This window comes from Stenella coeruleoalba (genome assembly GCF_951394435.1).
Source record: "Stenella coeruleoalba genome assembly, chromosome: 2".
NCBI classification, from domain to species: Eukaryota; Metazoa; Chordata; class Mammalia; order Artiodactyla; family Delphinidae; genus Stenella; species Stenella coeruleoalba.
The window spans coordinates 148,840,113-148,855,415 of NC_137147.1; the positions used below are offsets into that span (position 1 = coordinate 148,840,113).

The window sequence follows — 15,303 nt, forward strand, 5'->3', positions numbered from 1 at the left end:
TCCTAGCTAATACAGTTAAGATAAGAAAAAGAAATAAAAGGTATACAGATTGGGAAGGAAGAAATAAAACTGTCTTTGCTTATGACATGGTTTCTATGTAGAAAATCCCTAGAATTGACCAAAAAAAAAAAAAAACCCCAGAAAAACAAAAATAGCCTCTGGAATTAATAAGTGATTATAACAAGGTTGCATGACACAAAGTTAATATACAAAAGTCATTTGCTTTCCTATACACCAACAATGAATACTTGGAATTTGAAATAAGAAAAACAGTGCCATTTGTATTGCCACAAAAATGAGAAATACTTAGGTACAAACCTAATAAAATATGTACAAGATCTTTATGAGGAAAAATGTAGAACTCTGATGGAATTAATTAAAGGAAATCTAGATAAATGGGGAGATATCCCATGGATAGGACAACTCAGTATTGTCAAGATGTCAGTTCTTTCCAACTTGATCTGTAGATTAAATGCAATCCCAATCACAATCCTGATAAGTTATTTTGTAGATATCAATAAACAGATTCTAAGGTTTATATGGAAAGGCAGAAGAGCCAATAATATTGAAGCAGAAGAAAAAAGTTGTAGAATCGACAGTACCCAACTTCAAGACTCACTGTGAAGCTACAGTAATCAAGACAATGTACTATTGGTAAAAGAACAGACAAATAGGTCAATGGAATAGAATAGAGAGCCCAGAAGTAAATCCACACAAATATAGTCAATGATCTTTAACAAAGGAGTAAAGGCAGTAATTGAGAAAGGATAGTCTTTTTGACATGGTGCTAGAACTAGACATCCACATGCAAAAATGAATCGAGACACTGACCTTGCACCTTTCACAAAAATTAGCTCAAAATGGATCATAGACCTAATGTAAAATGCAAAACTATAAAAATCTTAGAAGATAGTGTAGGAGAAAATATAGATGACCTTGGGTTTGGCAATGAGTTTTTAGATACAACACTAAAAGCATGATCCATGGAAGGAAAAAATGATATGTTGGACTTCCTTAAAATGAAAACCTGATCTGCAAAATGTACTGCAAAAGAGAAAAGACAAGCCACAAGCTGACAGAAAATATTTGCAAATCACATGTTAGATGAAGGACTTGTGTCCGAATTATATCAAGAACTCTAAAATTCAGCACTAAGAAAACAACTCAATTAAATAATGGGCAAAAGATCTAAGATTCCTCACCCAGGAATATACACAGACAGCAAATAAGCATATGAAAAAATTCTTAACACCATATGTCATTGGGGAATTTCAAACTAAAATGAGGTGCCATTGAACATCTATTAAAATGACTAAGATCCAAACAAAGCGAAACAAAACAAACCTGACAACACCAAATGCTGACAAGGATGTGAAGCAACAAGAGCTCTCATTCATTGCTGGTAGGAATGCAAAATGGTACAGTCACTTTGGAAGACAGTTTGGCACTTTCTAACAAAGCTAAGAATAGTCTTGCTATGTGATCCAGCACTCTCCTAGGCATTTACCCAAGTGGGTTGATAATTTATGTTCACACAAAAACCTGCATATGGCTGTTAATAGCAAATTTATTCTTAATTCCTCCAAACTGGAAGCAACCAAGATGTCCTTTAAAAAGTGAATGGGTAAACAGACTGTGGCACACCCATAAATGGAATATTATTCAGCATTAAGAAATAATGAGCTAGTAAGCCATGAAAAAACATGAAGGATGCAATATTTTTTATGCATTGCATCCTTAGTGCAAATTACTAAGTGAAAGAAACCAGTCTGAAAAGGCTACCTCCTATATGATTCTAGCTATATGATGTTCTGGAAAAGGCAAAATGAAGGAGACAGTAAAAAGATCAGTGTTTGTCAGGAGTTTAGGGGGAACAGGGAGGGATAAATTGGTGGAGCACAGGATATTTAGGGCAGTGAAGAAACTATTCTGTGCTAAGTGATGGTGGATACATGACATTATGCATTTTTAAAAACCCATAGAACTGTATAACACAAAGAGTGAAGCCTGATACAATCTATGGACTTTATCAATACTGGTCCATCAGTTGTAACAAATGTACAACACTAAAGCAAGATATTAAAAACAGAAGAAACTGAGGAGGGGAATAGCAGGTATATGGAACCTCTCTGTACTGTCTGCTCAGTTTTCTGTAAACCTAAAACTGTTTTAAAAATTAAAGTATTAAGTTTTAATACAAAAACAAAAAGACCACGCAGATTTGAAAAAGAACAAAGCAGAACTTTTAGAAATAAAAATATAAACATTGAAATTAGCAGATTAGACCCTAGTAAAGAGAGCTGAATGATAGATCTGAATAAATTATTCAACTGCCGCACAGAGGAAAAAGGAGAACAGAAACAACTTAAATGTCTTTCAGTAGAGGGCTGATTGAATACATTAAGCTACACCCATGCACACACATGCATGCGTGCACACACGCACCTATATACATACACACAGAAATACGCATTGGAGTCCAAAGAAACCATTAAAAGCGTCTATAGCGTATTGTTAACTTTTAAAAAAGCAAATTCTAAAGCTCATGTACAATTGATCTTGTTTCGTAAAATTGTGTGTGTGTGTATATCTGCCTAAAGACATGTCTAGAAGGATGGTCATGAATATGTGAACTTTAGTTATTTCTGGATGATGAAATTTGAGGTGATTTTTTACCTTCTCTTTGCTTTCCTTTATAGTTTGAATTGTTTAGAAGAGTATATTTTCACACATTTACAAACACAACAAAGCTATGTTTACAGAAAATATTTTTAAAAAGAGATGGAAAATATGAATGGTTAAAGACACTGAGGATGGACTAAAAAGGTATAACACTTGGAGTTCCAGAGCAGAGAATAGAAAGAGTGATATTCAAGGAAATGATGATAGTGATTAAGAATATCCAGAAATTATAAGAGACAAAAACTCAGAGATGCTGCAAGCACAATGCTTAACTATCAAAATAAAAAAGAAATTGATACATAGACATATTGTGATGAATCTTAAAACACTGAGACAAAGACAAGATCTGAAAAGCAACCAGACAGAAGAGGCAAATCATCAGCAAAGAAATGATAACCAGAGACTTACAGCAGAGATTTCTTGTAAACACCATTGCAAGATAGAAAATATTGGAATAATATACTTATTATAATAATACTTATTATATCACAATAATAAGTATTGTGAGAAAATGATTGTCTTCCTAGAATTGAGTAACCTTCTGGGAGTATCTTTTGAGTATGAGGGTGCAATAAATATATGTTCAGAATTGAGTCTTTACCCCCAACAAATATTTACTAAATGATATTCTAAGAAATCATTAGGGTAAAAATTTTTAAATCTTATTAAATATAAGAAATCCTTCTCTGTATAAAATAATAATTTTATAACATGCCCCTGGAGAAGGGTGATTAGATTTTGTGTTCTAAGGCCCTTGTAATTGTTTGGGAGGAATGTTAAGATATATATTAACTTTATACTTAATTTTCTTAGATATGCATGATAAAATATCATGGATAATCAGTGAAAGAACATGAAAGATGTTCATGTTCTTGAAAGATGTACGTGTTCATGTACATGAAAGATCATGTACAATTTCCAAACCAATAAAAGAGGGAAATTATAAAACAAACAACAAACATTAATCAAGTTGAAAAAAGAGGCAAGATGGGAGAAGACAGGAAGTAAAGTAAAGCAAGACAAATAAAAAGCATTAAGTCCAAATATCACACGGTACATTATTTAACACAAAATATGATCACAATAAATACAAATGTATTAAACTTGCCAGTTAAAAGACAGAGATTTTCATATTGAATAAAATAAAACATAGCCATACATCATTTAAAGGGACACATGAAAATAATAAAGATGTAATTGAGAGAGAGTAATATGATGGGAAAAGATCTATCAGGAAAATACTAAAGAAAAGCTTACGTGGCTTTACTAATATTAAACAAAATAGTCTTTAAGACACAAAGCTTCATTAGTAATAAAGAGGGTCACTTCATATTGATAAATGGTTTTGTTTTATCAGAGAATCTTAATAGTTCCATTTAAATTCACTAATAAAATAACCTAAAATTTATAAGTATAAAAATGATAGAGCTAAGGGATCTATTGACAAATCTACCACCAAAGTGGGAGATTTCAACACAGCTTTCTAATTATCAGTAGGACAAGCAGATGAAATGTTAAGAAAGATCAATTTCTCCCATTACTGGTGATGTTAGCTTTGATCACTTGATTAAGGTGCTGCCTGCCAAGTTTCTCCAATGGTAAGTTACTCTTTTCTACTTTGTCATTAGTAAGCATCTTGAGGGGAGATACTTCGAGACTACAAAAACATCCAGTTTTTCATTATACTTTTACCCACTAATTTTACCATCCATTGATGATATTTGCCTGAAGCAATTACAATTGTGGGGTTTGACACATTGGTGGTAATCTAATTCCATCATTCTTTGTCAGCTATTAGTTTGAATTCTACTGTTAAGAACAGCTTTTCCTTATCCCCCATTTATTTATTCATAAAAAATTTATATCATTTTGGACTCTTGGATGCCTTTTTTATTCTTTGGGTAATAATCCATTACTATCACTATTTGTTTTGTTGCTTAAATTGTCCCAGTATTGGCCATTGGGAGCCCCTTCGTGTTGGCTCCTGTGTCCTTTTGATATGTCCCCATCAGTTTCTGAGCATGTACTTGATTTCTGGCACCAAAGTATTCCAGGATCATCTTGTCCTTTCCCTCTAGAGCCTTGAGATATATTGTTTTTTAAGGAGCCCTGGTCAGAGAAGAACACTTTAGACAGCATTCAAAACTTTTGAAATTGCTCAGAGAAGATGAAAACCTTCAAGTATTTTGGAGGAATTTGCTTTCCTTTGTTTTTTAAGTGTCATAAGGCTAGGTCTATAAGAAATAATAGTATAGTAAAACTATCAAATATTTTAATGTTTGGCATACCAGGAAAAATAGTCATCACATTTACCATCTGGGTCCAATGGAGGCTATAAAGTTTTAAAATTAAGTTATTTTATGAAAAATTTAGAAAAGTGAAAGTAAAGAGACAGTGAAAACAACAGAACAAGAATTTAAACATAACAAAACCAATTTTTCTTCCATATTTTCCTGGTATTGGAGGTATATGTACATGAAGTGAGCAATGGCCTTTGAATACAACTAACTACTCATCAGCCATCATGTTTGAAACTGGAAATATTTATGCCATAAATACTGATTGCAGATTTTAAACACATCTCTTATAGGTTATATCTTACTGTTACTTCTGGTTCTTCTTGCATTTGCATTATCATAATGTAATACTGTTGAAAAGTTTGAAGGCTCATAATTTTGTAAAGGGAGCATGGCCATTTTTGCTCCATAATTACAAAAGCATTTTCATTTTTAGTTTTATAAATGTAAATTAGATTGATCAATCCAATGAACTTTTTTATTTCTACATAATATCTGTACTCCAGTCACCTTGGTGTATACACCTACCTTCAGCATTTGTCCACTTTTGAATCACATCAAGTAAATTTTTACCCACAAATATCATGAAAGATAAAAGAATTCTTACATGTTCTCTTATCAAAACAGGATGGTTTTAAATTATTAAGTCCTTCCTATTAATGACTAGTTGGATTAGACTGTCATATTTCCTTTTTGTGTTGATAAGTATCTTGTTTGCTCTCTGATTATTAATTTGGAGAAAATGCATTTATTTATCCTAAAGACTCATAGTCCAAGATTTTGCTTATACAGTCAATTTCACCCTCATCAGCAGTCTCTAGTGTTTCTGTCTCTTTGCCTTCAGCTTCTGACTCATCTAACGGTTATGAAATGTCTTTTTCTATTAGTTTTCTTCTCTTTCTCATTATGGACAGAAATGAAAAATTCTGAATTCTTAACTGTGTTCAGTGAAAGGTAAAAAGAATATGACAAAGATGGTGTCTCCACACTTCTTTATTTATACCCTTTTGAGACATAATGCATTATTTTGGATAGTACAATAATAAAACCAAAGGATGATGAAATAGTGGGGATGTGTTTATTTATTCATTTCTAGACAGTTCCATAATGTTTTTGTTTCCTTATTATTTTAGGGTTTTTTTAAGCATACTTGGAAATAATTGATGAGTGATGAAATAATTCCGAGAATGATGAAATTAGCAATATGTTTCAAGACACAGGAAAAGCTCACTAAGATCCCATAAGGTATTTTAGATTGATAAAATGATCAGTGTACTTAAATGATAACAGTAAGAGAATGAATTTTATTCTATTAAAAAATAAGTAATTTTTCTCTTTGATCTTTGGAAGACCTCTAAGAAACAATAAAAGTCATGAAATATCAATCCTTACATACATTTAGAACTGTTCAACAAAGAAGCTTAAAACTATAATTGGATCTGATGATGTTCCAAGGGTTAAGAAGTTTCAGTCAAATAGTGAATAAAAGGAATAAGGAATATTGGCAAGACCCATTCTCCTTTAAACCTGATAATCTCTAGAAGTGAATCTTTAATGAAACTAACCTCTTAATTTTTTTCTTTTGCTACCTTTGAGATCATATTGTATTTCAAAGGAGTGTGCAGATTTGATGAGCTGTGAAATGATAGGAAATTTGTTAAATGGAGTGAAAAGAGAACTAGATCAGGAGTCCAAGAACTATAGATCTGATTTAGGCTTGGACATAACTAGTTGTGTTTCTTTGGGCTGAGCAGTCCTGGAAACCACGGTGTAGTGGAAAGAGCAGCAGACTTTGAATCAGAGCCACGATGAGAACCTGCTTCTTAGGACTTTTAACCTCTCAATTTTTTCATCTTCAGTTGAGATAATAAAATCCTGCCATTAGGGTTGTTGTGAGTATTTAATGAACTACTAGAGACTGTTGACCCTGGAAGGCTGGAACTCTTAATCATCTTTGCCTCTCCTGTGTCTAGAAATATCTATGCATTTATTGAATACATTATACAAATGAATACAGTATGTTAAGCATGTTTAGACATTCATAGTAAAAACTTTAAAAAATGGTTACTCAATTACAAGGTCACTGTGTTTGTGCTCAATACATTTGTATTAAGTGCTTTTACAGGTTTAAGGTCTTCCCCCCCGCCCCGCCTTTATCTTAAAAAGCCTTCAGGAAAAGAAGACTCCTTCAACACAGACTCATTGTTTTATCAAATCAAGGAATAAGCAAAGCTTTGGCATAATCTAGAACTTAATTTTTAAAATTGTAGATCTACACTCAGCCTCGTCTGTGATTATTAAAATGCCAGGCAGTAGCAAATCAGTTTATCATTGTGTTTGTTCTAAACTGACTGACTACTGAATGGTTCATAGGTTCAGAAATTTTCACTGTTGTGCCATAATTTTTTAATTTTATTATTATTATTATTTTTGCGGTACGCGGGCCTCTCACTGTTGTGGCTTCTCCTGTTGCGGAGCACAGGCTCCGGACGCTCAGGCTCAGCGGCCATGGCTCCTGGGCCCAGCCGCTCCGCAGCATGTGGGATCTTCCCGGACCGGGGCACGAACCCGTGTCCCCTGCATTGGCAGGCGGACTCTCAACCACTGCGCCACCAGGGAAGCCCCATAAATTTTATAGGGTAAAATATCTTTGTGTATTCTTTGGGCTTTCATAGTCCAAAAATATTAGTTTGGATTTCTCTCTTAATATCAATAAAATTTTTTAAATGTTTTTGCCTATATTTTCCCTCCTTTGTTAATGCATATCTTACAAATCTTCTGAGAAATTGACTTGAATAATTTCTTAAACCATTTCTCTGCCATTTTAATATAATCTTTATTTTCTATATAAAGAAACCAAGGCTCTTAAGAAATCCTAGAGAGACCCATTTGAAAGTTATAGGCCTTTTCCCTTTGCTGAGCCACATAGCCTACCCAGCAAAAGGAAAGAAATCTAACTTGGATTTACACATGTAAGTTGTTTAACTCACCAGTTGGTTTGGTCAGAGTCATTGCTCAGTTCAGGATCTGACTGTAAATTAGGCAAATGCTTATTCCAGCACCCTTCAGATTTCCCTGTGAAGTCACTTATTTCTCTGACAGAGAAACTAGTAGCTAAGGCCAGATGACTGTCAGTTTGATCCACGATCTACCCTTTTGGGATATTGGCCAGAGCTTGGATTATAATAAATACTTTCTCAATCTCAGTGTGTGGTTTGTAGGTATGTGAGACGGTCTATCCTTCCTTCCTTGTTTGACTCTCTGAGTAGTTGACAGGTTCACTAAAGGTAAGAATTATATTTAATCTTTGGCTGATGTTGAGTTAAAAATATAACAAAGGAAATTTCTGAATTGGGGGTGAGGCTGGACTGCATAATGGTCTAGGGTTTCTTGTAACACTTCAAATTCTATACTTTAATTATATAGCAGCAAGCACACAGAGCCAGTATTACTACTATGGTACTTCCACATAATATGGCACCATTGACTGACTTCCTGTCACCTGTCTCATGGATCCCATTCTGTTGTCTACTCCCTTAGATTTTTATTAACAACGAGTGGCAGAACTCGGAGAGTGGGAGAGTGTTCCCTGTCTATAATCCAGCCACAGGAGAACAGGTGTGTGAAGTTCAAGAAGCAGACAAGGTATGTTTGTCTTAGAAAAAAATTTCGTATGAAATAACTACCTTCAGACAACAAAGCAATAAACTTATGCTCTCCAGACATCACCACTGACATTCATTCATCACCTTTTTTGTGAAAGCAGATGGTTCTTCCTTTATTTGTAGCGATCCCTCTCTTCACTTGTGCCTCTTCCTCTCTAACAGGCAGATATAGACAAAGCAGTGCAGGCAGCCCGCCTGGCTTTCTCTCTTGGCTCAGTGTGGAGAAGGATGGATGCTTCAGAAAGAGGACGTCTGTTGGATAAGCTTGCAGACTTGGTGGAACGAGACAGGGCAGTCCTTGCAGTAAGTGACCTAAGAAAGCATCACGTCTTTACCCCAAATTTACCATTCCATTGAAAGTTAGATTCCTCAGTCTTTCTGAAAGTATGATGTGAAGCAGACCTGGGGAACAAGCTAAGGAGTACGTAATACACATGAAAAATGGGAGAGGTTTGGCTTTTGGGATCAGATGGGGAAGTGGAGGACCAGCTGAGTGTCTCTTCTTATTGAATTTTGAAGAACAAAACCATAGCTTCCCATGACTGGTAAGGACCTTCCTGCTTTCCTCGTCCCCCTTCCTCCCACCCTCAACAAAAAGAACAAAAACAGTCAAGCAACAGGAGAGTCACCATGCTCCTTGCAGGAAACCAATACCAAATTACTGTTGACAGTCAAAAGAGTTTTACCTCTCCAGAGTTAGCCCCTCTTGGCTAAAGAGAATCCTTCAGAAGCAGAGAGCATGATATGGACCTCTCATATCCTTCTGCTCCCTTTGTTCTTTTAGAACTAATAGGAGAGACAGAAGGAGACAGCAACTTTCTTTCACTAAAACAATCATTTTCTCACATAAGGAATGTCCCCTCTCCTAGTGGTTTATTGTTGTTATTGTTGTTGCTATTTTAAAAATAAAAGTCAGTTTCTTAGAGAATACCAACTTTTTTGGAAATTGGAACCATTTAGGAATGCCTGTGCAGTATACCTGTCTTGCAGGGATCTCCACCTGCATGACCCATAGTTGATCATTTAATATTTAGGGCATCCTCGTTGAGTCAGGGCATTAAAGCCATGAATACTATATTCTACCCTCTGCTTGGGAAATCAGATCACTATTGGGTTCGCTTTGGGAGAGGGAAGCATTAGTACTCTTCCTCAGTGTCGTTTCTACCATGGCTCTCCCTCCTACCATCCCTTTCGTGCGTCTGTTCATAGTGTGGAAACAAAAATGAATCCTTTATGGAGATGGTTTAGAACTCTTGCTATATATAACATTTATTTATCTATAAAAATACTTTCTAGTTTGGTACTTCAAGGAATACTGTTTCCAATGAGGTGTTTATATATATTGGGAAAAGGTGTTCCATGGAAATTCATAAGACACTTAGCATATTAAAGATTCTGTCAAGCCCTACTCAGTGTTTCTCAAACCTGTCGGAGCCTCAACACTATTTTTCTGGCTAACCTGTCAATATCGTACAAAACAGAATTCTTTGGAGTACCTTGGGGGAATGCTGGTCTATATGCTGCCTCTTTGCTGGATTATGATTTCTTTGAGAGTGAAAATTATATTTTACTCCATTTTTTGTAATCCTAGCATAGTTTGTGACAGACACATAAACGGTGAATGGGGGCACATTGGTGGTCTGTAAGTATCTGTTTAATTGAGTTAAATCCATACAATATTTATAACATTAGATTAGCAGTACTTACTAGATGATGATATAGTTAATTTCTGCTGTTATATTTTCATGTCATAAAATTCATATGCCATCCTGTTTCTGACATATGTCTCACTGTGGTCAAGTCCTTTTTCCCATCACACTTAAATGTGATTTCTACTTTTAAACACTCCCAAGCCATGAGGGGAGTGACTTTTGTTAAGAGGTAGCCTCTCGAATATTGGGGGAGCTCCTGACCAGAATACTGAAGTTAATACTGCACCCAGGTAAACACAATTGAAAATAAACTTAGGGCTGGCAACTCTCAGGTAAGTTTAGCTGGTGTCAACAACTCATAGGGATGGACCATTTAGGTGGCCCAATTCTGGTTATTGACTCTACTTCAGTCTATGCTGTCAGGACCTTGGCTCTCTGCCTGCTGTGTGGAGAATGTAATGCTCATCTCACAGACGTATAAATATTCTAACAAGAACTGGGAAATAACTTGATTTCCTTTAATAAAGGTGAGCCAATATACACTGAATAGGTCACATGATATTTTAAAATGAGTTCCATCTTATACACATGGTAAGTGGAAAAATTGCACTGTAGATAATATTTTCATGTCATTGAATGGAAAATATTTCAATTTTAGTTTTGTCAGCACTCAAATAATTTTTGTACCAGTATGTGTTGTAAAATGTTCTTGAAGAGAAGGACATGAGATTACAAACATGTTTTTTTTATTTTATTTGTTAAATATGTAACACCTTTACTATTTCTTAGGTCGAAATACTCTTCTCATTTCATTGTGTTCATTTGTAATTCTTTATGTTACAGATTTACCCTATTTAGGAATGTGTCATTAAAATAATAACGTTTATCATCTAAAACTGCTTAATAACTCTAACTCTATTTTTATTAAATGGACCAGATACTTCTGTCTTAATAGATAATGGTTATTAATGTAAATATTTATGAAAAAACAGCCCTCAAGTTGTTATAGTATGAGCTTCCCTAGAGGAGATCTTGTTTACTTGGTGGTAATAAATAAACTCGCTGTACACCGTGGCTATTCCATTTCTCAGCAGGGGTCTTGGCAGTGTGGAGAACGTTTTATAGTCTCATCAACTGCATAAAAGCCCATGTCCCTGCCCCTCATTTTGGATTCAGAATACTGGTGTAGACTCCGAAAAATCCCCACGCAGCTCTGATCATTAATACAACAGAAGCTGGTTTGACAAGCAGAACACTTCTTTATCACCAGTTGTGTTTATATATTGGGATAGTGGTTACTGGAAACACACAGACACAAGAACACACACATATAAGTTCATTGTGGTTTTTACTGGAAACTAAACTAAACAGATGGTCCTAAAAATCTTTTCATTTGGGAAATCAGAGTTGACCAGGTATGCATCATTGTTCAGATTCATTTGTATTCTCTCTATTCCTGTTTTCTTCTGCTGTAGAAGTTACTTAGTGTATCATTGGAAAGTTCTCTCCATTTCTTTTCCTACAGACCATGGAATCCCTAAATGGTGGCAAACCGTTCATGCAAGCTTTTTACGTCGATTTGCAAGGAGTCATCAAAACCCTTCGGTATTACGCAGGCTGGGCTGATAAAATTCACGGGATGACCATTCCTGTAGGTATGTGTAATCTGAGTATGTTGAAAAGGGAAACATGAGGCTTCACCAGAAACACACTTTCACCACCAAACACAAACAGCAGTCACATGGAGTACAGATCTGAGCACACTTTTACAGCAGCTTGAACCGAACAAAGAACTAAACAGATTATGTCACTAATTCTGACAGTGTCCTTATTTCAGTATGCAGACAGTCCACACACAGGTGTGGGGGCAAGCCACATCGGTACGTCTCTCAGCTAAGGAACAGGCCTGTGTTTTTCAGCTGCAAAGTGCTTAGCACTGTGGTAGGTTAGGTGCTGGGAGTGTGGAGAGGCGCTAGGTGTGGGGAAGCCAGGGAGGATTCTGAGAAGATTAAGACTTGGCCCTTGCTCTCCTGAAACTAAGATCTTGTTTGGAAGGAAATCCTCTAAAATGTTAACAGTTGTTTTTTCTTAGTGGTGAGATTATGGATTATTTATTATTTCTTTTTCATATTTTTCTATATTTTCTGTATTTCCTATAAGTTACTTTCACAGCCTGTAAAAACAACCACCATCCTGACACTTTGTTTTAAGATCCAGGTTTGGAGACAAAACCAGTAACACAAAACAAAGATCTCTACAGGAGAGTTACAGTTAGGTGCTAAGTCATGTGGCTTGGCCTGTCAGTGCTGTAGCCCTTTAAGGGAGAGGGAAAGTATCCAAACTACGTTGGGGGAAAGGTCTCGGTCTGAGCATGAACACGAGCTGTAGCTAAGGTCAAATGAAATGCTTTCACAGCAGCCCCAAGGGGAAGGCACTGTTATTATTAACATCTTCATTGACAGAGGAGAAAACTGAGGCCTAGAAAGGTGAGTTTTCCTGATTCACCCAGCAAATAAATTGTAGAGCTGAAACTTTGACGTTAGAGCCTGGTGAATCACTTCACTAGAAGATCCATTTTAGATACTGGGTAGAAGAGATATCACAACAGGAAAGGGACCAACTGGAAGAGATAGGATGATATTGGCAGTGGTGAATACATATAAAGAAAGAAAATACATGTCTTTGAGTGGCTTCTGGATGCTGCTGAGTCACGTGCCAGGTACTCTACCCGTGTTCTCTGGAAAACAGCCTGCTTTCCATGTACACACTAGGAAGAGTGGAAAGTGATGCTGGGGGCTCTGGAGTGCCCAGTTCAGGCCTTCCTAGGCTCGGGAGGATTGGTTTACCAGACAAGGGGATGATTGGCTGATACTGTAGCTGGCTTAGAGCAGTGCTTCTCAAACTTGAATGTGCATATGTGTCACCTGGAATCTTCTTCAAGTGCAGGTCTAGGACAGGGCCTGAGATTCTGTATTCCTAACAAGCTGCCAGGTGATGCCTGTGCTGCCAGGTTCTCTGCCTTGCGTAGTGAGGAGACAATACAGAGACCAGCACCAACCATGTGGCCATTGCGATGCCTCATTTAGCAAGAAGAGAAGAAGTCACAGTGAGACGGGAGAAGGGACAGAGATGAGGCTTCAAAGGACTATTTTAAAATTACCTCCATGAATGATGGTGACACGTGGAATGTTAGTCTTTAGAAAATGTGTTTCTGGCTATAGGGACTCTTCCCTGCCGTCCAGAAGTTTCCCACGTTCAGCAGACTCAGAAGGATGGAGAAGACTGTTCTTAAGGAACGTCAGAATCTTACTTCACTCCTGCCTCTGGGATATTGCAGACCACTGTTCTCTGGCCTCATTTGTAGGAATGAGGAATGGCCTAAGTGAGGCAGAGTCATTGCCTGGCATAAGCATACCTGTGGGAGGGCCTGGGAACGAAAACCGTTGTCAAGAGCAGGACATGCGCCAGCCTTTTCAGGTTGACCTCTTCTGTTTCAGTGCAGAAAGGAAATTATCAGGATCAAAGGCCCTGGTTGTTTTGCACCCCACCCCACCTGCCATTTCACTAAGACAACAAATATGTTTCAGGTATTTAAGCATCTTTTCAAATGATTTAGAGATATCTTAGAAATAAGGCGAAACAGAAGGCTGTACACATTTGACCTGGTATTTCACCTAACGGTGTCTTCGTTTTCTTTTGCCTCCTTAGGAGAGAAGACCTTGATTGATTAGATAAAGATTTATTGGAGTTCCTGATAATGTTTGATAACTTCACTGTAACTTTATCTGGCAGAGGTGGTTGGTCTATAAGTCTCACTGTTTTCATCTGATGCTCTTTGGGGATTCTGAGTTAGAAATACAGGGCTTAGAAAAGTCTTTCACAGTAGTCTCTCCCACCTTTACTCATAAACTGGTGTCCAGCCTGTGAAGGAAAAAAAGTGAGGAATTCCCTTAAATGGCAAGTAATTTTTGTTTCCCCAGTTTTTCCTAAAGTGCGTTTAGAGGGATACCAGGATGAGGGACTCTCCAGGGATTCAGGTCATTCAGCAGAGCTCCTAGAAAGCTGAGGGTCTGGGATGTAAGACCTTTTTGCTGTGGTGTCTCAAGCAGTTGAAAGGAAGGATGACAGCAAATGTGAACTTGGCCGCTTTCCCTTCTGTTCCAGTTTTAGATACATTTGGACATGCCTGTAGGCTCCTGAGAATTCATCTCACCACCCCTTTGGCTAGTTCAGTGCTTAGGGAATCTAGTTGGCTAAGCCAGAGGGGTGATAGTGGAGGATCAGGGAAAGGGAGCGTCATTATTATTTACTTATTTATTCTCAAATTTGTTCAGTCAATCCATTTGTGCTTTATTTGTCATTTGTAACTTCATAATGTAACATCAGCTTGATTTTTGTCTCTGTGTTCTTGGCTTTTTTCAATGAAATCTGGAATATAGGAAAGCTGTTAGCCTTTAACCATGAGGTCTTTATTGTGTTACATACATTTCCCTGTGAAACACCCTAATTTTGTTTGAAATTATAATATAAAGGGATAATGTACTTTATGTTTGCAAAGCACTTGAGCATGTAAAAGTTTCCTTCACATACAGGATCTATGTGATTCTGTGTATGATCCTGTGAAACGGGTCAGATTTTAAAAGGTATTGTACCCATTTTGCAGGTGAGAAAATGAGACGGCGAGGGTTTAGTGTCTTGAACAAGGTCACATGTGAGTAAGTGGCAGGCCTGAGATTTAAACCCAAGTCTCTTTCTGCCTAAGCCGTTGTAGACCCTCTTGTGGAGACCTGTACAGCAGGGCGGGAAAAGGAAGAGGCCAGTCACCCTCTTCCGATTTTTAGATTAACATCCAGCTGATTCTCATTATTCATGGTAGTTATGTTCTATAAAGTTGGTGTGGACACTGGGTTAGTAAATACTGAACCATTGCTCCTAGGAGAAATACAAGGACGGAAAGCACAGGTCTGCCTGGTCACCCATAAAAATAAACCTGAAAGGTTTTTTTTA

The 15,303-nt window shown here is 36.8% G+C and overlaps 1 protein-coding gene across 7 annotated transcripts in view; it reads left to right on the plus strand.

Annotated features, from left to right (window-relative positions):
• ALDH1A2 (aldehyde dehydrogenase 1 family member A2) overlaps window positions 1-15,303 on the plus strand; it is a 332,881-nt gene that overhangs the window by 264,205 nt on the left and 53,373 nt on the right. For 6 of the 7 annotated variants that reach the window (XM_079912113.1, XM_079912112.1, XM_079912111.1 and 3 more), the window contains 3 exons: window positions 8,520-8,624; window positions 8,807-8,947; window positions 11,822-11,951. In XM_079912113.1, the coding sequence (XP_079768239.1) occupies window positions 8,520-8,624; window positions 8,807-8,947; window positions 11,822-11,951 (376 nt within the window). Of the gene's footprint in view, window positions 1-6,112; window positions 6,225-8,519; window positions 8,625-8,806; window positions 8,948-11,821; window positions 11,952-15,303 lie in introns of all 7 variants that reach the window. The other variant, XM_079912115.1, reaches the window with a different exon arrangement.